The following is a 24,842-nucleotide window of genomic DNA, read 5'->3' as shown; positions in this document are numbered from 1 at the left end:
AACAAATCTCCAACTTAATACAAATGAAGGCTATAGAAAAGGTTCCTCTTTCAGAACAAGGCCAAGGATTTTATTCCAGACTATTCCTTGTTCCAAGAAAAGAAAATCAATGGAGGCCTATTCTTGACTTGTCCGCACAATACTTATCTCATTGTGCCAAAATTTAAAATGCTGACTCTACAGCAACTCCTTCCCATGCTGGGCAAGGGGTCTTGGCTGGTGATTCTAGACCTCAAGGAGGCATACCTGCATGTCCCTATCAGACAAAGTTGCAGAAGACACCTCAGATTTCTTGCAGGGTCAGAGCATTATCAATTCTCAGCATTGCCCTTTGGCTTATCTGCTGCGCCCAGAGTATTCACGAAATGCCTGGCATCAGTAATTGTACACTGCAGACTTCAGGGGATTTAAATTTACCCATATCTGGACGACTGCCTTATACAAGCGGACAGCCAACAAACTTTGTTAAAGGATTTGAATTATACCATCCACCTACTGCAGGCCTTGGGGATATACAGTCAACATCCACAAATCAAGACTTGTTCCATCCCAAAGAATAACTTTTCTGGGTGCGGATCTAGACACAACCACCCAAATGGCCTTTCTCACAAAAGAAAAACAAAGACAACTACCGGATTACTTCAAGAATCTGACAAGACAAACTCAGCTGACTGCAAGGAAAATCCTGCAGACCCTGGGTTACATGTCATCTTGCATCCTTCTGATTCCACAAGCAAGGCTGCAGATGAGAAAATTACAATGGTACCTAAGGAGTTTATGGACTCAGCACAGTCACAGTTTAGAAGCTTTGATCCCACTCATTCCATGCCTCCAAAAGGAATTTCTGTGGTGGGCTCAAGCCTGCCAGTCGAACAGGGGGTTGCCCTTCAGCAAGCCAAGAGCCAGCCAAACCATTACTACGGACGCTTCAGACCACGGTTGGGGAGCACACATGGAGGGCAGATGTATCCAAGGACTATGGTCACAAAGGGAGCTACGCATGCACATAAACCAAAAGGAAATGCTGGCAGTGATGCATGGGAGCACACATGGAGGGCAGATGTATCCAAGGACTATGGTCACAAAGGGAGCTACGCATGCACATAAACCAAAAGGAAATGCTGGCAGTGATGCATGCAATCGAGGCCTTCAAACTGTTTCTGCATCAAGGCCACCTACTAATAAGGACAGACAACACCACAGTTATGTGGTACATAAACAAGCAAGGAGGCACCCATTCCTACCCTCTTTGCAGGCTGGCAATGAATCTATGGGAACTTTCCTTGAAACTCAATATACAGCTGCAGTCCCAGTTTGTGCCAGGGAAAGACAATATACTGGCGGACAGCTTAAGCAGAAATATCATGGATGCACACGAATGAATGCTGCACCCAGACATCTTCCTACTTATAACACAATCATGGGGAAGGCCGGAAATAGATCTGTTCGCCTCCCCCCACAATCATCAACTGAAGAAATTCTGCTCAAGGACATACCACCCACAAGCATGGAAAGTGGACGCCCTCTCTTTCAGCTGGAGAGCTCTAACAGTGTATGCATTTCCACCTCTCCCATTAATGACCAAGGTCTTACTGAAGATCAGAACAGAGCAGCCAAAAGGGATTCTGATAACTCCGGACTGGCCAAGACAGCAATGGTACCCACTGTTTAAAGAGCATGTCACATACGAAACCATGGCCTCTTCCTCTATGGCCACTCCTACTGACGCAGCACAATTTCAAAACTCTGCATTCCAACCTGAAAACCTTGCAACTAACAGCCTGGAAAATACCCTGACTCCTCCTCAGGATAAGCTATCCCAGAGAGTGAAGGATATTATTATGGAAGCTCGCTGGCCTTCCACAAGAAAGGCATATTCAGCAAAATGGAAAAGATTTCACATTTGGAACACAACAAAGGGCCTAGATGCGACAGTGATTAACATGGCACATATCCTGGAATATTTGGCAGAAATGTTCCACAATGGTCTGTCTTACTCTTCATTAAGATTCATGCTTCAGCAATTTCAGCAGAATACAGTATTGACCCACCTGTCTTCTCTCATCCTCTCCTGAGACAGTTTCTAAGAGGAATCAAAAACATCAATCCTCCAAGGAAACCACCTCTACTTACTTGGGACCTTAACTTCTTACTTACTTGGGACCTTAACTTCGTGTTGGAAAAACTAACACTACCTCCCTTTGAACCAGCAGCATCTGCAGATCTACAGTTTCTGTCTTGGAAGACTGCTTTCCTTCTGGCCATAACCTCAGCAAGAACAGTATCTGAGTTACCCTAATGGCAGTACAGCCATTTCTTATTTTTCATCAGGACAGAGTTTCATTCAGAACCAATCCTACATTTATGCCAAAGGTGGTATCCAGGGTATCCTTGAACCAAGCTATTCACTTGCCTACCTTCTTTCCAAAGCCACAAAACAAAGGGGAGAAACTTCTGCACACCCTGGACATACACAGACAGTTGCGCTACTACTACTTGGACAGAACTAAAAGTTACAGAAAGACTGACCAGCTGTTTGTAGCATATGCTGCTGGTGCACAAGGAAAAGCAATTTCCAAACAGACAATTTCAAAATGGATAGGGAATTGCATTCGTTTTTGTTACTCTTTTCATGGAAAAACTGTGCCAACTAACATTAGACCTCATTCCATGAGAGCCACAGCCACCTCCACAGCCTTCCTAAGAGGGGTGGCTACCAAGGACATTTTAGAGGCTGCTACATGGAGCTCCATGCATACATTTGCCAAGCATTACAATTTACCTTTATATTCCAGAGCAGGCTTTGCTACGGCAGTCCTGCAGGGTATTTTAGCTACACCATCCTTTACATAGTTTCTCCACCCCCAGATTGGCTATGGTATTCTACCCATATGTGATGACTGCAGATGCATCCTTGAAGGACATAGTACAGTTTTGTACCTACCATAAATGTAGATGTCCGATAGGTATGCATCTGCAGTCAGGTTTACCCTCCCTCCTTCCCCTCTGTGGTGTTTCTTGGGTGCTTACCCATCTTATAGCTAGCTGGGGGGATCTATTTTGGTGTATTTGTTTTTATAGTACTGTGCATGTTTGGATATTTGTTTTTATAGTACTGTGTATGTTTGGATTTTTAAATGCATCTCTCCAAATTTAGCCTTCCTTAGAGGGCAACTGGCATCTGGGGCAAGAAAGACTGAGGAAGATGGCGTCGGCTGATGCTTTTATACCCCGGACGCTCTGGCGTCGGAAGGTGCGACATCAGCCGACGCCGGACCCAGACTTTGGAATCCGGCCTACCGAAGGGCTGCCTGAGGCAGGACAACCCATATGTGATGACTGCAGATGCATACCTATCGGACATCTACATTTATGGTGGGTACAAAAGTGTACTTTTTCAGGCCTCAACATTTTTATATTAAACCGATGCCAGCTTCAAAAACAAGATCAAAAACTTCTTCTATGTCTAAAAAACTGACACATGAGCCACGTGCTCAGGCCCCTATGCCTAAAAAACAGATTATCAAAATGGCTGAGGACTTAATTACCTTCATCGGGGGTTCCCAACAACCCCCCCCCCTGCTAAGATGCCTAGGGAAGGCACTGATTTATGAATCTTCAGATCAGGTTTCCATTTCTTCTGATTCCTCTTCTGATCAGGAATTTTCTGTTCCACCTATGAGGATTCTGATACAGAAGAATCCATCCCTTCTGCATCTCCTCCTGAGGATTACTCTTTTGAAGAAACTTTGCATACTTTAAGGGAACATTTTCACTGGGAGAGTCAGGACTTCTCTGAATCAAAAAAGAGGCTTAGGGATTTCCTTCTTCCTCAGCATAGCCCTTTGGCAAGATCTCCTTTTTTAGACATTGTTGATGTGTTTTCGGAATCGAGCATGGCTCCTGATTCCCTGCCTCCGGCTCCTAGTAAGCCAGACAAATATTACAGGGTTCCTGACTCCCACAAATTTCTATTCAAAAATGTTGCTGCTGATCCTGGGACTATTTCTCAGGGTCCCAAGGGTGTAAAGGCTTCTACAGCCAAAAATCCTACCCTCCACTGATAGAGATTCCAGGGCGCTGGATAGATGGGGAAAGAAGGTTTATACATTTGCAACCTTGGCAATTGGGGCCTTAAACTGCCAGTTTCATATGCTTAAATATCAACAGTATGTTATGGGCTTACTGAAACAGAAAATGATGTTGATTTCTGATTGTGTGGAAAAGAATTACTGGAATTATTGCATTCAGCAGAACAGGTTGGAAAGCATACTTTGCAATGTGGTTTTGATTCCTTCGAGGCCTCTTGCAGGGCCGCAGTTACTGGATCTGTTATTAGAAGACATGCCTGGCTCAAGGAGCAAAATCTGCCTGATCATGTTAAAGCTAAATTGTTGGATGCCCCCTTGCAGCATAATACTCTGTTTGGTAATAAGGCAGAAGAGGTTTTAAAGAAAATGGAAGACGAGCTAAATCTATGCAAACTGTAAAAGATTTCTTGCAAGTGCAGCCACCCAGGTTCAGTAGGCACTGGCCTACTGAAAATTGGTCCTTTCCTGTGTCCAGCAGAGCCGCTCAAGGCAAATCCAGGTGCTCAAAAGGCTCCAGATACCAATCACAGGGTTCTTACAGGTCAAAGCAATGGGGTGCCTCCACCTCCAAATCTGGAGGAAACAAAGCACAACCATACAGTAAGTAGTCTCAATGACTTCCCTCTACCTTCACCAAGGACTTATCTTTTGGCAGCCCCCTTGGGGGGGGAAACTAGCACTTCATGCTCAAAATTGGCAGTTAATTACCCAGGACAAGTGGGTATTGAACATAGTATCCCAGGGGTACAGATTTAATTTCCATACTTTGCCAATTCCAAACTGATGGCCGGATCTGCCACAAAATCAGTGGGCAGAGGCTCAGAAACAGTTACGTCCCTCATGGGTATGGGGGCTATTCAACCAGTACCAGAAGAGGAAAAAGCACAAGGTTTTTATTTGAGACTTTTCCTGGTACCCAGAAAAGACGATGCCTGGCGTCCAATACTGGACTAATCGATTTTTTAACACGTTCCTGGACATTCCAAAATTCAAAACGCTGACTTTACAACAACTACTGCCTATGCTGGGCAGAAACGCTTGGTTAGTGACTCTAGACTTAAAAGAGCCGTACCTGCATATCCCAGTAAGGGAATCATGCAGAAGATACCTCTGCTTCAAGGCAGGTTTTCTGCATTACCAATTATCTGTACTGCTCTTTGGCTTGTCAACTGCGCTCAGGGTCTTTAACAAAGTGCCTGGCACCAGTAATTGCATTTTGCAGACAAAGAAGCATACAAATTTATCCTTATCTGGACGACGGTCTCATTCAAGCAGAGGACAAGAGCACTCTTCTTCAACATCTGGCATTTGTAAAAAGGCTTCTAACATGCCTAGGGTACACAGTAAACAAAAAGAAATCCCAACTGGTATCCTCTCAAATAATTACATTCCTGGGTGAAAGCTTGAATACAACTGCCCAGATGGCTTACCGTATGCCAGACAAACAAAGGCAACTGACAACATACTTCAAACAAATGGCAACAAAAAACGAGTTATCTGCAAGACAAATTCTGCAGGCTTTGGGGTTCATGGCATCCTGCATTCTACTAATTCCATATGCGAGACTGCATGAGGAAACTACAATGGTACCTAAAACGTTTATGGAGTCAACATTGTCACAGTCTGGAAACAATGATTCCTCTCATTCCCTGCCTACAATAGGAGTTTCTTTGGTGGGCAGAGACATGTCACCAAGACAAGGGACTGTCATTCACTCTACCCCCTGCCACCCAAACCCTAACTACAGACGCATCAGACTATGCTTGGGGGGCCCACCTGGCTGGGAGATGCATTCAGGGCAAATGGAGCCCAAAACAAATGCATTAGCATATCAACCAGAAAGAGATGCTAGCTGTTCAAAATGCTCTGACAGCCTTCAAGGACTTACTTCATCCAGGACAACTACTGATACAGACAGACAACACCGCGGTTACCCCCTTTGCAGACTAGCCATGGCATTGTGGAATACAGCTTTGACTTACATCTTCAAGCTCAATCCCTGCCAGGAAAACAAAATACTCTGGCAGACGACATGAGCAGAAATCTTATGGAATCACACGAATGGAAACTGGATCCACAAATCTTCAGCATGTTAACACAGAAATTGGGTAGACAGACAGATCTATTTGCCTCTCCCCAAAATTATCAGCTGGACAAATTCTGCACAAGAACTTATCACAGAAAAGCATGGAAAGTGGATGCCCTATCAGTCTATGCCTTTACCCCTCTGCCTCTTCTCTCCAAGGTCTTACTAAAAGTCAGACAGGAAAAGCCACAAATGATCTTAGTTGCTCCATACTGGCCTCACCAGCACTGGTACCCAATTCTAAGGAGTATGTCTCAACTTCCTCCTTGGTACTTGCCTCAAATACCTCATCTACTGTCTCAGCAGAACAATCAAATTCTGCAAACTCAGCTCCAAACTCTGAACCTTGCAGCATGGCTGATCATTTAATTACTCAAACAACACCTCTCAGTAAATCTGTGAGTCATTTTGGAAGCCAGAAGGCCTAGTACTAGAAAATCTTATGCTGATAAATGGAAGAGATTCTGTGCTTGGAACCAAGCACAAGGAATGGACACAGCAAAGCCCAATATTCCTCAGATTTTACAGTATTTGACTGAGATGCTTGACAAGGGCCTATCGTTTTCTTCAATAAAAATACATGCCTCTGCCATCTTGGCTCATTATAACACAGAGCCTCCCCTCTTTTCTCATTCTCTGCTTAAACAGTATCTTAGAGGGGCCAAACATTTAAGGCCTCCCAGAAGATCATAAACTCCTCCATGAGACCTCAGCTTTGTCCTGGAAAAACTCACCCTGCCTCCTTTTTAACCAGCAGCTACTGCGGATATAAGATTTTTATCTTGGAAAAACAGCTTTACTCTTGGCAGTCACTTCAGCAAGAAGGGTTTCAGAACTACAGGCTCTCATGGCTGTGGAGCCTTTTATTACATTTTACCCGGACAGGGTGTCCCTCAGGATCAATCCTTTTATGCCTAAGGTGGTATCCAGTGTGGCTCTTAACCAGACAATTCACCTGCTAACATTTTACCCAAATCCGCAGAACAAGGGGGAGCGGATTCTGCATTCATTGGGTGTACATAGACAACTAAGATTCTACTTATACAGGACCAAATCTCTAAGGAAGTCTGAGCAACTACTGATAGCATTTGCTGCAGGGTCAGAGGGGAAGGCTATATCAAAGCAGACCATTTCTAAGTGGATAAGCCACTGCATTAGTTTCTGCTTCTTGCACCATGGTAAACCTGTGCCCAAGGGGATCAGGTCACATTCCACCAGGGCTGCCTCTGCCTCAGCAGCTTTTCTCAGAGGGGTTCCAACCAAAGACATTCTAGAGGCTGCTACTTGGAGCTCTGTTCATACCTTCACAAAGCATTATCATTTGCCTCTCTTCTCCAAATCCAGGGCAGGCTTTGCCACTGCAGTTCTGCAGGGCCTTATAGCTGCTCCTAATGCTATTTAGTTCCATTGTATTTGCTTTTAGATGAAGGTAAAATTTATGTTGCTTAAAGCGAGTTTACATATGTTTCTGTTTTATTTATTTGTGTGTGTGTGTGTATCTATATCTATATCTATATATATGAGACGGAGATCTGTGTCTCTCTCCCCATATATATAAATTTGCTCCCCACCTGGGGCAAGAAAACTGAATAAACTGGTGTCTGCTGCATGTTTTATACCCCTGATGACCTGACGTCATAGAAGAGGAGACAGCAACCGATGCAGGACCCAAGACTTTGTTATTCAGGCTGACTGAGGGCAACCTGCCAGCAGATTACCCAAATGTAATGACTGCAACAGTGAATGCACTCTAACATCTACATTTATGGTAAGTGTACACAACTTCTTCTCAGTTGACAAATATGAAATTGGGTAAAGCTTAAGCCTTTATTCCAAGTGCTTCTGTGGCTCATTATGTTCATGAAGTGATTTTGTAGGGATCTTGCATTGAGTGGAGGGGGTTCCACTTCCCTCAAGGTTGTATGTTTCACTTTTCTGCTTTCAGTCCTGCAGATGTGCAGTTCACTTGCTGTGTGTCCCTGACACCTTCAATGCGAGTGCTTCTGTGGGTCACCTTGTTAATGCAGTGATGTTCATAGTCTTTTACTGTTGCAGTCATTACACTTGGGTTATCCTGCTGGCAGGCTACCCGCAGTCGGCCTGAATTCCAAAGTCCTGGTCCGGCGTCGGTTGCTGTTGCTCTTCCTGACGTCACAGCGCCAGGGGTATAAAAGATGCAGCCGACGCCATTTCTTTCTTGCCGCGCAGTGCCCAAAGCAAAAGCAGTTCGCAAGTGCCGGTCGGCCAATTCCTGAGATTTTCGAAATTGAATTTCAGATCCGAAGTCTTATAAAGCTAAGTACCCCGTTGGGGAAACTTTTTTTCTTGCTCCAGACCAATGTCAGAAATTAACAATTGTATTTCTTGTGGGAAGCAATACCTCCATAAGGATTTTCATTCTTAATGTATTCCTTGCCTAGGCCCTGATCACGGCATTGCTAGTTGTCGGTTTTGTGCTAGATTTAACCAATGCACTATTAAGCGTCGGTATGGTTTTGCTTTTCATTACTTTAGCCGAAGGTTTAACTACATAATGCCATCGGAACAGCCGACGACCGGAGTTCATAAAAAGCGCAAGGAAAAAAAGGACAGGCATCCGAGGTCCAAAACCGACGGCTAAGCCTCTTCTAGGCCAGTCGCCAGTTCTCCGTGAGGTGCTTTTGCAGCCCCAGACATCCGCTACCTCAGAGCCACAGGCCGCCTCCAACTCCCACGTGGAGACAACTAGGCCTCTGGATACTCAAGGTATTGGGCCTTTGGAAGCTAATCCCTCACATGGGTCCGGAGCTGCTGAGCAGGCATCGGCTTCTGAGGGTGTTTTCAGACCTACACAGCTTTATATCAAGCCAACTTCAGCTTCCAGGACAAAGTCTAAAACAGTTTTAAAGACAAGGAAACAAGTACAGCATTCTCCAGGACAGACTTCCATGCCTAAGAAACAGATGCTCAAAATGGTCGAAGACCTAATTACTTTGATCAGGGGTTCCCACCCCCCTCCTGATAAGAGGCCTAGGCAAGACACTGAATATGATTCCTCTGATCAGGTTTCCATTTCCTCTGACTCCTCTTCAGAGCAGGGATACTCTATTCCTCCCTATGAGGATTCTGATTCTGAAGAATCTATTCCTTCAGCTTCTCCTCCTGAGGATTACTCATTTGGGGAAACCCTGCATATCATGAGGGAGCATTTCCACTGGGAGAGCCAAGATTACTCAGATTCTAAGAAAAGGCTCAGTTTCTTTTACTACCTCAGCACAGACCCCTTGCTATTCCACCTGTTCTAGACATTGTAGATGATGTATTTTCAGAATCAGACCTGTTTTACCTCCTGCACCTGTTTAAGCCAGACAGATACTACAGGGTACCAGATTCTCATAATTTCTATATAAAAACCCTGCTACTGACCCAGAAACTATTTCCCAGGGTCCCAAAGGGGCCAAGGCTGCTACTGCAAAAGACCCTGTCCCATCAGAGATTCTAGTGCTCTGGACAGATGGGGGGAAAAGTTTACACTTCTGCTACCTTGGCAGTAAGGGCTTGTCAGTTTCATATGCTTAATATCGGCAATACTTAATGTCTTTGCTAAAACAGAAAATGTTGACTAACCCTGAATGTTCTGAGAACAAGGAAATACAGGATTTATTGCATGCAGCTGAACAAGTGGGAAAACATACTTTGCAATGTGGTTATGATTCACTAGAGGCCTCTTGCCGAGCTGCTGTAACAGGTTCTGTCATTAGAAGGCATGCTTGGTTAAAGGAGCAGACTCTGCCTGATCATGTTAAGGCAAAATTATTGGATGCTCCATTACAGCACGATACTTTATTTGGTGTTAAGGCAGAAGACGTGTTGAAGAAAATGGAGGATAAAGCTAAATCTATGCAGACGGTAAAGGATTTCTTTTACAGGTACAGCCACCCAAATTTAGCAGGAACTGGCCTTCTAAGAATTGGTCCTTTCCCATGTCAAACAGGCCACAAAGGGGCAGATACAGACTCCCTAGAGGCAGACAACAGCTCCAGGGCTCATACAGGCCCAAACAATGGGGTGCTTCTACCTCCAAAAGCGGAGAAGACAAATCACAGCCATATAGGAAACCATCCCAATGACTTCCCTCTGCCAATGCCAAGCATTTATCTTTTGGCAGCACCCTTAGGGGGAAAGCTAGCACTTTTTTCACAAAATTGGCACATGATCACCCAGGACAAGTGGGTCTTCAAACCCTTCCAAAGGCAAAAGGTATGCCATACCTGCCACACAGTTTGAGCAGAGGGGCACAAATAAAGTTTTATCTCTCATGGACATGAAGGCTATTCAGCCAGTGCCTCAACAAGAGCAGGGACAAGGATTTTACTCGCGACTTTTCTTGGTACCAAGAAAGGACAAAGCATGGAGACCAATTCTGGACCTGTCTATTCTAAATACTTTTCTGGACGTTCCGAAATTCAAAATGTTGACTATGCAGCAGCTTCTGCCCATGCTGGGCAAGAAGGCTTGGCTTGTAACTTTGGACCTCAAAGAGGCATACCTGCATGTCCCAGTCAGACAATCTTGCAGAAGATACCTCAGATTCATAGCTGGCTCAATGCACTACCAATTCTCTGCACTGCCCTTTGGCTTATCTACTGCACCCAGGGTCTTCACAAAATGCCTGGCACCAGTAATTGCATTTTGCAGACAAAGAGGAATTCAAATATATCCCTACTTGGATGACTGCCTTATTCAAGCAGAGACCAAAGACAGAAAGCATCTGGTGTTTGTAAAAAGATTACTAATTTGCCTAGGGTAAACAGTAAACGAAAAGAAATCAAAACTAGTACCCTCTCGAGATGATATTCCTTTGTGTAAGCTTAAATGCAACTGCCCAGATGGCTTATCTCACGCCAGACAAACCAAGGCACCTGACTTCTTACTTCGAAAGCATGGCAACAAAGACCCAGTTATCTGCAAGGAATATTCTGCAGGCTCTGGGCTACATGGTCTCCTGCATTCTGCTAATTCCATATGCAAGACTGCATATGAGGAAACTACAGTGGTATCTAAAAAGTGTTTTTGACTCAACATTGCCACAGCCTGGAATCAATAATTTCACTCATTCCCTGCCTACAACAGGAGTTTCGATAGTGGGCACAGGCCTGTCACCACAACAAGGGACAGCCATTCGTTTTACCCACAGCCAGGCAAACAGTAACAGATGCTTCAGATTATGCCTGGGGGGGGCCCACATGGCAGGAAAATGTATTCAGGGCACATGGGTCCCCAAGCCAGAGGCATCTTCATATCAATCAAAAAGAGATGCTAGCTGTACAAAATGCCCTGACAGCCTTCGAGGACCTACTTCATCCAGGACAAGTGCTGATTAAAGACTGACAACACCACAGTCATGTGGTACATAAACAAGCAGGGGGGGGCACAAATTCCTACCCCCTCTGCAGACAAGCCATGATTTTGTGGAACACAGCATTGACTTACCAAGTATACCTGCGAGCACAATTCCTGCCAGGAAAAAGAAATGCACTGGCAGATGAACTAAGCAGAAACCTCATGGACCCTCATGAGTGGTAACTAGATCCACAAATCTTCAGCATGATAACAAGGACATGGGGATGCCCAGACATAGATCTTTTTGCCTCCCCTCACAACTGCCAACTTCAGAGATTCTGCACAAGGACTTGTTATCACAAACAAGCATGGAAAGTAGATGCTTTGTCATTCAGCTGGAACAACCTTACAGTATATGCCTTTCTTCCACTGCCTCTCCTCCCCAAAGTACTCCTTAGGTCAGACAAGAGAAGCCACATATGATACTGATTGGCTTCGCCAACACTGGTACCCAATCCCAAGGAGCTTGTCTAAAGGCCCTGCCTGGACATTGCCTCAAATTCCTCATTTACTGACCCAACAAAACAATCAGATCCTGCACAGCCATCTCAGAACCCTTAATCTAGCTGCATGGCAAATAGTGTAACCATTCAGAATACACCTCTCTCTAAAGCGGTTATGGATGTTATTTTGGAGGCCAGGAGGCCCAGCACCAGGAAATCTTATGCAGAAAAATGGAAGAGATTCTGTGCTTGGAACCAATTGCAAGGAATTGACACGCTTGTACCAAATATTCCTCAGATTTTACAATATCTGACTGAGATGCTGGACAAAGGCCTATCTATCCTTCTCGTCAATTAAGATCCATGCCTCTGCCATTTCAGCTCATTACAATACAGAACCACCAATTTTTTCACATCCATTGCTTCGGCAGTTCCTCAGGAGGGCCAAAAACATAAGACCCCCCCAAGGAGAGCACCAATACCTGCATGGGACCTCAATTTGTCTTGGAAAAACTCACACTGCCTCCTTTTGAGCCAGCCAATACAGCCGAGATAAAATTCTTATGGAAAACGGCTCTGCTGCTAGCAATAACTTCAGCAAGAAGAGTCTCAGAGCTACAGGCCTTAATGGCTGTGGAACCTTTTATTATCTTCCATCCAGACAGGGTTTCTCTAAGGATAAACCCAACATTTATGCCTAAGGTGGTGTCCAGTGTGGCTCTTAACCAAACCATTAATTTGCCTATTTTTTATCCAAACCCACAGAATAAAGGGGAGAGGCTTCTGCATTCTTTAGACATACACAGACAGCTACGCTTCTACTTGGACAAAACTAAAGCTTTCAGAAAGGCTGAGCAACTTTTAGTGGCATATGCTGCAGGATCGCAAGGAAAAGCTAGACTATTTCAAAATGGATAGGACACTGCATTTGTTTCTGCTACTCACAACATGGCAAATCAGTGCCTAAGGGCATTAGACCACATTCTACCAGGGCAGCAGCCACCTCCGCAGCCTTCCTCAGAGGAGTGCCAACCAAGGATATTTTGGAGGCTGCAACTTGGACTTCAGTGCAAACTTTTACTAAGCACTACCACTTACCTCCTTTACTCTAAATCCAGAGCAGGCTTTGCCACTGCAGTTCTGCAGGGCCTTATAGCCACTCCTAATTCTATTTAGACCCAGCCACCCAACCTCAGCTTTGGGGTTCAACACAAGTGTAATGACTGCAACAGTGAAACACGAACATAGTACAGTTGTGTACCTACCATAAATGTAGATGTTCGGGTGTATTCACTGTTGCAGTCCAGGTTACCCACCCACCATACCCCCTTCTTTGCTGGGACTTTTATCTGTACTTTTCTATCCTATACAACCTATGTGGTGTATTTGCTTGTAGATGAAGATACTGTTTGTTAGTGCATGCTTTTATAAGCAATGTATTTTAGCCTACCCTTTTGGGGGCACCTGACATCTGGGGCAAGAAAGACTGAAGAATATGGCGTCGGCTGCATCTTATATACCCCTGGCGCACTGTCAGGGAAGAAGCAACAGCAACTGATGCCGGACCAGGACTTTGGAATTTAGGCCAACTGCGGGTAGCCTGCCAGCAGGATAACTCAAGTGTAATGACTGCAACAGTGAATACACTCTAACATCTACATTTATGGTAGGTACACAACTGTACTGTTGGCAGTATATCACTGAAGAAAGTATGGGTTGTAATCCCTTGAACCCCTCGTCTTTTTTTTTTTTTTTTTTTCTTCTTCTTTCTTCAGTCTGCAGATGTGTAACGTTCACCTGCTGTGTGTTTCCTGGACATTTTTTTTTTTTTTTTTTTTTTATTTCTCCAAGTCTTTTGAGTTTCTAATACCATGACGGGATTGGACCCCATTCCTAAGTCAAAGTGCAATTAAAGTTCATGAAATTAGTCTTATTTTACTCTTTGATGTTAGCCAAAAGTGCTCTTCGCAGCACCCACAAAGTGCCCAATAATGACTCCTCCTGCAATTCGTACGGTGTTGCATGAATTGGTAACGTATCTAAATATGATTTGTAAATTCTTTTTTAAGACCAGTTGTTCCTACTACTATTGGAACTGTCTGGGTATCTTTCTTCCACATGGCTCTTGTTTTTGCAGCACCTTCAGTGTGGATGATCCTGTGGCACATCTTAAGGAAGTGCAAGGTGTAATGAACTCGACTAAGGTGATGGTTCATATACCTTCAGGGTTGAAAAAATATTTCATTATGTTCACAGTATAGTGCAGGCACAGTGATCAAGCTCTGAAGTCAGAACTGGTGTAGATCGGTACAGCATGTTACTTTACTATATCCCACCATCCTGTCTGAGTTTTGCGTATTTTGATTTTGTATTTCAGTTGATATCTGTGTGTACATTATACCCCTTCTCCTTTGTGACTTTCTCTGTATATGTTTTTACCTTGAGTTACAACAATGCATCAGTGTCTTGGCATTGCCATTTGTGGGTTCCCTTTAAAAATGACAGATTGGGCGCTCTTGCACAGTCAGTGTTTTGCAGCAGCATCTTGTACTTTTAATCTGGCTTTAGGTTGGTCTAACATGATCTTGCAGATGTCTACTGTGACATTGACGAAGAGCTGATCTTGCAAACTGGCATTGTTAAGAAGCCTTTAGGTTTTCGCACATGTACTCTAAATAGTATTGGTTTGGCCACAGACATGGGATTTCTGAATCCTTGGGAGATTCCAGAAACATTTTCTTGTCAACATATTTAGATAGCCAATTAGAAACTCTCCTTGCAAATGTAATCCGCACTGTTATTGCTTGATAATTCTGAGTGCCACCTAACCATTTTTTTTATATCTGATTATTTCATATATTTGAAAATAAAACATTTTTTGATACTTGCGTATTATCGCAGCCACGCATTCTCAGTCATGTTATTTATGTTTTCGACTCCTCCTTTGCTGCACAGTCTACACATGGTGGAATAGTCATCAAAACAAAAAAACACATGGCATAATACGGGTCTGTCCTTACTGAATCTGAGCAGTCATCAAAACACAATGTCTCCAACCCTAAAACTTAACAAAACCTTTGTTCCACAGTCGGACTTGGTACTTTGAGTTGATAAACTTTTTAGGTACTTCTCCTTGGCCCTTTTTGTGAAAACCTAATCCATTAACTGAGAGAATCAAGTTCCATTACTTTCCTAAACTGCATCACAAATTTTACAGCGCACTCTCACTTCTAGCGTTTTACTCCTTTGTCCCTAATTCCTCTTCCTAGAAGTTTACCCAATCTCCGACCAACATCCCTAGTAACGTCACAAAACACAATGACTCCTTTCTCAGTAATATAAACATGATTGCAAGAATGCATGGTCTTTCAGTGACTTTGCAAAACAGTGAACCCAATTACAATTGGGAAATGGACCCCTAAGTACCGACAGGACCAAAGCATCAACACTAACTCTGCGCAGCATGTCCTGGACACATTTGCTGTAAAGTGACCCAGAGCAACAAGAAGAAAATAGCTGAAATGAGAAACAGCACAAGACCACCTGTGATCTGTACTGCTACAGCTAAACTGAAAGCTCACCTGTGATCTGTACTGCTACAGCTAAACTGAAAGCTGCAGCCCAAGTCCTGCAAAGTTAAAACAGATTTCCTTCTCCAAAGCCACAAGGAGGGTGCAGATAATTAGGTACTATAGGTACTGGTCTCTTTTTTGTAACTTTTAATGCTGCTGTTCGGATTCTCTCTTCCAGTAAACTGGAAAGTTCTGCTCACCTTTTAGGAAAGAGTTGAAAGGGAAAGTCTGTCCTGGCAGCATGGAAGAAGGAAGGGTACTTCGACCTTGCATTCTCGCAATCGCTTTATTTTATTGAGAAATGACGCAATAACGTGATTGCATGGTTGCGACACAAGTGCCCATTTAGCTGTATTCTATGTGCATTTACTAGTACTGATTGTGATTCCTTTAATTTCAAACATCCTGATGTATATTATTTAGTAACTCTGGCAAATATGAAGGTACAACAGATTATTCATAATGGGACTTTATACCCACCAGGTTTAAACGAGTTGCTAATATTTATTTGTTAATTCACAAGCTGTATTAATTTTGTGATGCATATAATTTTTCATAAATACATTTGTATATGATTATACTATACATTAACAAATGCTTGTTGATTTGTGGTTTTATCCCATAAATTGTGAATAAAAGCAGGACACATATAACTCTTTTTTTCATGACTAAGTCTGGTTGTTTATCAAGCACTTGGTCAAGTGCTAAGGTTTGAAGGTGTGTTTTATATGTGCGTGTGTGATATATGTGCACAGTTGAGAATTGATGCAGTTGTTTAACCATGTGCCTGCCCCATCTTGCCAGTCATGTTCTGTTTTATTTTATAGAAGAGTGTGAAGTTGTTGCAGCAAAGCAGGTTTTAAAACAGATTGTGTGTGTGTGTCACATAATATATTCTCTGGGATGGGCAGTGGTCTGGCTAAGGTTTTATTTGGTTGGGGTGTTTCTTTTGCCATATATGTGGTGATTTTCCTTTATTTGTTGCCCTACCAAACGTATTGTCCATCCTGCAGGTTTTGGTTTCTCTTGACCAGCCTTTTTATATTGGATCCGAATGACCTGGGCAGTTGACATTTCCCAAACCTTTCCTTTGACAATAACTAATAGTATGTGTCACTAGGCTCTTGTTTCAAGGAAAATAACATTTGTGATCCCTTCCTCTGATTTATTACATGATCTACTTGCCCATATAAATAAGAGCTGGAATTGTTCGCAGTGATGAGCATAAATTGCTTACCCACATAAATTGTGGAGTTTTTGGCTATGATATGTGGGAGATTGGAGCTGTCCTCTTATCACCTTCTGTGTAAAGTTGCTTAGTTGCTGCCCTAAGTCATGGTGATAGCTGTCTCCAAAGCAAGCATACTTCAGTATTCTTCTATGCAAATATATAGAAAGCACCACCATAGGACTTGGTAGCACTTGAAGTTATATGTAAATTTCCTAGTCCTCCATGAGCAAGCCACCGTTGGTTGTGGTACAGTGGTTCCTATTACTCTGCCTTTTGCTAGTCATGCTTATGTGGTACCCTGCTAACACATGCTGCAGCCAACTATCTCGTACATGTTTTGTGCTTGAATTGCTTACACACATATTTGTTTTCATAGTATCTATCCAGATACTGAGAGAAACTGTATTTGATTAGAATGTGTTGGCAACTTGCATTTCCACCTTTTTTGTCTAATAAAGACAAAATCACTTTAGTAACAAATATACTAGGTCTGACATGTAGTAAAAATGCACCTTTAGTAATGCCACAACATACTCTGCCAAAGCACATATGGATATCATTGGTTGACCTAATTGCCTATTCAAACTCTTGGTGGTGGTGTCCGTTTTAAAATAAATGCGAAGTGACAAACCAGTTCTGTTCCGGGCCGGCTAAAAGATTTTTAATCTTAACTAACCTCTTTCATATGAAGAGCCTGTTAACCTTTCCAAATGTATGACTTTCCTGAATTACTACTGCTTTACCTTTATGTGCACTTCATTGCTCTCATTTTATGGTACAACCTACACTTTTACTTTTCATCTTTTAAATAAATTTGAATATCATATTGTGTATATTTAACACTCTTGTCAATTAGCGCAATTAAATATTCACCTGCTGGAAAAGTGTACAGTTTCAAAAGACATATGGCTTTCTGAACATTCTTCTTTAATCCAACCCACTCCACCAGCATTTTACATAAAAAAAATTTAGTTTGACGTTCCATGGGTACGTAGCCAAACCCTAAATTCTGGCAGTTGCTTTTATGTAAGACCACGCTGTCTAAACTGAGACCATTTTTGTCCCTGTAAAAGTAACATGACAGTTGTCCAAATTGGAACCATTTGTGTCGAGTTCTGTAAAAGGACAGTTCCAGGTGAGCTTGCTAGTGAGATATGGAAATTCACAGAAGTGCAGTGTACTGTCATCTCGTCCTTTACATTCCATTTGACTTGGATGTTGGCTGTTTTACATAGTCAGGGATTCGGGGAAATGCTTTTTGTTTTGTTTGTTTATTTTTTAATGTGTTGGAATTTGTAGTACTGCTGTAATTATATTTTTCCATGCTATATACCCTATTTCTGAGGTCTGATGTTTTTCATTAGTCACATGCTTTCCTGTTGCTAGTCAGGTGTACAGTGACACATAATGAGACCTTGTATACATATACAGTGCTCCATGTAAGAAGGACTATTTTTACTTGCATCGCACTGGCATGTGAAGAATAAAGCCAAATTTCCATATACACAAGTATGTAGCATTATCTATGGAAGTGTCTCTCCAAATGTTCAACGATGACACGTACAACTTGCACAGAGGTTTTTGATATGTAGTAAGCAAAATTAGTGTAACCACTTGTTATATGAAGAGAATGCTTGACTGGTTTCAAGTAGCACTGATGTTGAATGGGTATCAGATTTCAGGTGAATGACAGTGCACACCAAAAATATAAAAGTAGATCTGTGTAATATAGGTGGCACTCTCAAAACAAAGACTATTTTTTTTGTGCTCTTTTCCCCTTTTCCACAGATAGGTATTTTTTTGGCCCTGTCCCATCAGTCTAAAAGCCCAACCTTGCTAGGACAAGTATGCATGGCTGATGGCGGATTCCTGTTACCTGTCTTCCAAAAGGTGTCTTGCAGCAGCACAGTTTTGATGTCCCCTTCTCTCTGGGATGGGTGAGCTTACCTCAGTCACTCATTTTACTCCCACTGTGTTGTAGTCTGCAGATGGATAGCAGACTGTTCTACCATGATTCAATAGTAATGTCTAATGACGGAAGTGATCAAATAGGTTTTATTATTTTACTGTACTTTACTATTTTTTCCTGAAACATTCTAGTGGTTTTAACAAATCTTTATCACCCAGATGTCTTGATTTAGTTGACCTTGAATTTATAAGCTTTCAACCATCCAAACCTTATAAAAGTAAATTTTCTTAGTAATGCCTGTAATTTATATGTAGGACTGCATTATTCTGCAGCTTCACTTCTCTCTCTAATCTCATTTTTGTATTTTTTCTAGTGGAGACTAGATCTGCAACTCTGTATTCCAGTGAAGATAGTGAATATTCCAAAATGAATTCAGATATGGATGGTAAGTTTGTAGACCAATGATTTTACTGTGAATGTTGTTAATTATATTGCCATAGATGTTCTACTGAAGTGTTCGATTTGATATTGAAGAGTTGTGCCTGCAGGAACACACATAACTGACTCTGCAGGCATTAGGATCTCTCAGCACATCAGACTTAGGCTGCCAACTCCACCCTTTATTCCCATAATCCACCCTTTATTCCCATAATACTATGTCCGTACAAAAGACTCGGGAAAGGCATGTAAAGACATTTTAAAACTGTAGGTGTTCTCTCATTATTTTGAGGTAATGCTCTTTTTATTTTGACAAGATTCTGTCCTGTTTGACTGTCTTTACTCATGTTTTTAATTGTAATCTGGCTAAATAATAGACTTCTGCAGACCTTCTGTGTCTTGTTTGGGTCTTAATCTTTGCCCACAAGTATGGGTTCCAATAGGAAGTTCTTCCTGTGGTAAACGGATACTATGTGCTTTGCTTTGGTCCCTGAGATGACATAAAAAGCTAGTCTGTCTTCAAAAGTATAATAGTGCCACCTAACATCCACCATAAAAGGGATCTCCATAACCTCTGCATGTATGAGATGCTTCAGTGTCTCAAGACATTGCTTTCTAGTTCTTACTCACTGTCTCCTCACCTGAGAAGCTTGTGTGCAGAAATAACGCATGGATGTCATCACTGTTCCATTAAAAGGTTTTGAGAAGCTTAGTTAGTAGAGAAAAGGGCTATCAACTGTAGTTGTGATAGATTCCCAATTCCAGGCCATATAGGCACTTCCTTCTCTTTAGTCAGAACCTATTGGCCTTCCTTTGGGAATCCCAACTGGCATGTGATTCTGTATTGTCTTCTGGGTCCATCAGGTACACACCTGTCTTTCAGGAGATTGACTTGATTGTGGCAGACTGATGGCTGCTACTTAAAACACCTAGAAGTGTCGGTTTCTAGCTAGACTGGCATCAGCCATACCTGACTTCCTTTCCAGGTAACGTATTTTGCCATCCCTCAGTGCTACTGATAGCAGTATCTGAATTTCAGACAGTGACCCTCCATGCACCTGCCTTGCCTGTGTCTGTTGTGTTAACCTTATGTTCTGCAAGGGTGGTTTCTTTTCTCCACTGTTTCACAGACACCATGTTTAAAGCCAGGCTCATCTTTCACTCTTCTTCGAACCACTTATTGCTTCTTTCTGGTAACATGCTTTGTGAGGTGACATATAACAGACTGTGGAGGATTTTCCTCACTTCTGCACTTTGGACACAGTAAATGTTCGTACAAGTAAAATTAAAAGCTGAAGTTCCATGGTCTTGGGCTTTGTCCACTGCATCTCTCACTCTCAGAGCTGGGAAAGTTTTGTTGTGCAGACTTGTCCTAATGCCTTTGGAGTCGGTCCTATGTGTTCTTTTAGCTAGAAATTTTTCTCCCAGATTCTGAGTTTTGGTGAGTCCTCTTTATTTTGTCTTGCAGTTATTGATCATGATAACCAGATCGAGCTGGAGGAGAAAACGAGACTGATCAATCAGGTCCTGGAGTTGCAACACACACTAGAAGGTTAGAACTGTGAAAGTCGAAGACTGATAGCCTCCCCACATGCACCTACCACTTTCATCATTTCTTTTTAATCATTTTCCTTGTCTGTCAAAAAATTGATGGTTGTATTTGTTTAAGAATTTTGGTATCTTGATCTTCTCTTAAGAACCAAGTGAAAAATGCGTGGTTATGTAGACTACACTCTGTGTAAACATGTGTAATTCCAAAACATAATGTGCACATACATTTTAATGTAAAATCTGGGTGCATCTGACTTGCTTTAAAGGTGTCCTAGAATGGTGATAAAGGAATAAAAAAGTGTATTTGGACCTATGTATTTAGACCTTCATAAGTGAAGATTTATGTTTTTTGTGGCCCAAGAAAAACAGTCTGTCCCCTTCTGCGTCTTCTGTCACACAGTGTAAGCTTAAAAGGAGTGTGTGTGTGTGTGTGTGTGTATGTATGTATATGTATGTATGTATGTATATATATATATATATATATATATATATATATATATATATATATATATATATATATATATATATATATAAAATGCTTGCTGTTTGTCTTGTCAGTGTCTTTGCAAAAGTAGGACTTTCCAAACCTGTACACAGGGCAACAGGTTTGTTCTTGCCCACTCTCTCTGCAAAGGACAAAAATGCCACATTATAGATTTTTATGAAAAGGCAATAAGGAAAGTGTTTTCCTGAGCAGCTCCTGAAATTGCATTACATAGTAGAAATGGGACAAAATGCAAAAAGCAATGTCCTATGTGGTGTGACCTTGGAGTTAATTTATATAAGTAAAGGGAGGGGTAGAGGTGAGGCCGCCCCTCCCTCCCTACACACACACACACACACACACACACACACACACACACACACACACACACACACACACACACACACACACGGAGTTTTGCACTGAGGAAGCAAAAATTACATATAAAATGTAGATTTAGAGAGCTGCACTTTGGAGAAATCAGCTTTCTGGGAAAGGTCCTGCCTTTTCAGACGGTTATTTTTGCATGGACTGATGAATCTTCAGAACATAAAGTGCACTTCTGAATTTTTCTTGTCACATGTCATTTCTTAGCAGCAAGTGATCAGTTTGTAAACAGTGTAATCCACCATCTGCTTAAGTGAAGATTTGAGCTTTTCAGAACCAAATCCTTGGAGGACAGATTTTTGGCAAAGGGGACAATGCATTAAAAACACGTAGGCTTGAAAGTGAGGAGATGTATTAAAACTTCCATGACGGAAGTAACTTTCTCTATAAAACTCCTTTCTAGTGAGATGCCTACCAAGATAAAGGAAAAACATATAACTTGCTTCAGAATAACTGTAAAACTGCAAATGTGATTCACATTTGTGAGAGTGATTCATAGTGTTGGCTGAGGAATGCTCGACTGATTTGGCCTCATTTGAAATGGAGGTGATGGATTTGCAGCTGAGGGAAAGAAAGTTGTACATAATTTGGTAGAGGGCAAATAGAGTGAAGTTACTTAACTGCAAAACCAGTCCGTAAATTCAGAAAGAGAAGGTGTAGGTTGCCTACTTAGACTTTAGCAAGGCATTCATTGCTGTGCCATACAGAATACCATCATGATGTTGGATTAAGTAACTTTTGAGTCGATATTGTTTGCTAGAAAAAATGGGGGTTCACTTTAATGTAGAGTACTAGTTAATAGCTAGAAGATGTTTCTAGAAGAAAATGAGAGTCCACTTTAGTAATGGAGTTGTATTTAATAAGATGCCACTTGGCTGTAGCACTGGGTGATCTTTCAGTAATGTGTGTGCATCTGTGACCTTGCAGGAGGTCCACAAATGTTTGTGCTTTTTTTCCAGAGGTGCTGAGTTGTGTGAAGAGACTGGTTTTTATGCCAGTAGACTTGCAGTGAAAGTGTAGACAGGATGAGGAGAGACCTGCAGAGATTTGAGAAATACCCTAAAGCATGAAAACTACAAAATGTATAGATGTTGAGGTGATGTAAAGGGTTTGCCACTGGAGTTGAAGTAGTTGCAACAGTAGATTAGAATGGAGACATGGGTGTAGTTGTGTTGGGTAGAACTTGAATGAAATGGGTGGGAGAAAGCAGTGAGGAAGGTTAATGATGACTAAAGGAAAGTATTCACCAGTAGAAAATCTGCTTTTCTTTTATACCCTGTTTTCATGAGAACAAAAGAAACTACATGCATAGGATAAAGGTGGTCAGAGGAGAAACCTCGCTTCTAAGGGAGTTTGTATTATAGATGATGCAGTTAAAGACCACTTATTTATGTTTTTATTTGACAGTGCAAGGCGGGCTTGTGTGAGAAGTTGGAAGAATCCATTATTTCACAGATAGCTGACTGACTTGGAGAGAGTGTGGTCAGAAAGTAGTCAGGGGAATTCAGGAATGCTTTGGTGATGTAGTAGGTCATCCCCTACAAGGGCTGAGAGGTGGGAGATAGATGTGTGTAATGTACAATGCACTGCAACCTTAGCAGAACACTGTGTTGTGTGTGTGTCTAATTAGCAGAACACTGTGTTTGTGTGTCTAATGCCCCAAAAAGGGATACATAGTGGTATTTGTTCAGGCTCAAACCCTGTACCTTGGGTAGAGAAAGCAAGAACAAGAACCTGAATCCTAATATAATAAAGACCTACATATGCCCTTACAAGTGATGGGTGACGCTGAGAACCTCGATGACCATGAGCATCTGTCTCTATGTATTTCAGCCATTAAGCACTCTTTTCTTGAGTTTTTGTTTACTTTATCAGAGTCTCTCATATCTGCTGTTTTGTCTGCCCTATTCCATATCCTGTCCTCTGCAAAGTGCCATTGTTTCTCTCTATTTCACGTACACTACCACATGTAAAGTCTTTGAAATACTTTCCCCACAACTAAGTCTTGCATTTAAGCCAGCTGTAATTTCCCCATCCTCGCTCTGGATTCCATTTACTGCAGCCATGGAAGGGTAGGGGGTGCCATTTAGCCTAATCGACTTTTAATCAGAACTGTGTTGAAATCTGTTTCATTGTTGGCTGAGATGCATAGTAAACATCCTGGGCAAATGGATGAAATGGAAGACTGTAATACTTCTGTTTCTGTCATGCACACTTCCCCCCTTTCAGTGGATGGTAGTTCCATGCAGTTTCTGTCATGCACACCCCCCCCCCCTTTCAGTGGATGGTAGTTCCATGCAGTGACCTTCCGTCTCCAAAAAAATGAAGTAAAAGGAAAAGGCATGGTATTAAAAGGCCATAATGTCAATTGGCTTTTATGGAGCTTGTTTTTTTTTTTCTTGCATGGATGTAGTAAAGTTTATAACAGTTTCCCATTAAACACACACTTTTTGGAAGAAGGCGGTTACAAACTGTGACACAGCACAACAGAGACATGAACTTAATATTCCTAAAAGTAGTGCATATTTGGTGATGGTCATGCGTTTTTAATTACCTCTGACAGACATTTAAACCACTCATTTGTCATTTTCTTTCATTTTGATCGGAAATTATTGAAAAATAACAAGTTGCCCACAAAGAGTAAGACCTTGCTTATCTGCTTCTAGAAGAACATGAACTAGGGCACTTGCCATGCGTGGGCAGAGCTATGTAGTCATTTCAAAGTATTTTTGTTACTCACCCTCCTCATTTTCAGAGAGAATGAGAATGGTGTAACTCACAGTTGGAATAGCTATAGAAATGAAACAAGTCATCGAAAACACGTAGGCATTCTGATTGCATTTCTGTAAACCTTTAGTATGAAGCACTGTTGGCAAGATGCCTTGCTAAAATGGTGGTGGACTAAAGCCCTTGTTCTTGGCTGTAATCAAAGTGCACTAAACTGGATTCCAGTGTACTACAGCCAAAGCTCATAAACTTATCCATCAGTCAGTCACTTGTCTTCAGCTGTGGTTTTGGAGTTGCTGTCTCTTTTTATTTTTTTGGAAGAGAGGATTCAGAAGACTGATTTGTAGTAGGGTTGTTCTAAGAATGTTTTCTTTAGGCTGTACTGCACAGTGTATTATGACTCTGTTTGTATGTTCAGACTAGTGTCTTCTAACACCTTGATATCTGTTAACATTTGATTGGCATGACACTTCTCTACCAGAACCTTGCTTTCTTGGTTCATATGCTTCAAGAATAATAATGCAGTTGTTTCAGTCACTGA

At 42.0% G+C, this 24,842-nt stretch overlaps 1 protein-coding gene across 3 annotated transcripts in view; it reads left to right on the top strand.

Moving 5' to 3' along the window:
- Positions 1 to 24,842, top strand: part of SCOC (short coiled-coil protein) — a 446,987-nt gene that overhangs the window by 314,708 nt on the left and 107,437 nt on the right. For all 3 annotated transcript variants that reach the window (XM_044061625.1, XM_044061626.1, XM_044061627.1), the window contains exons 2-3: positions 19,088 to 19,159; positions 20,621 to 20,704. In XM_044061625.1, coding sequence (XP_043917560.1) covers positions 19,088 to 19,159; positions 20,621 to 20,704 — 156 coding nt within the window. The remainder of the gene's footprint in view (positions 1 to 19,087; positions 19,160 to 20,620; positions 20,705 to 24,842) is intronic.

Source organism: Protopterus annectens, chromosome 2.part0, assembly GCF_019279795.1.
Source record: "Protopterus annectens isolate FY-2018-M chromosome 2.part0, PAN1.0, whole genome shotgun sequence".
NCBI classification, from domain to species: domain Eukaryota; kingdom Metazoa; phylum Chordata; order Ceratodontiformes; family Protopteridae; genus Protopterus; species Protopterus annectens.
Note: the sequence above shows the minus strand (reverse complement) of the source record. Positions and strands in the feature narration are given on the sequence as shown.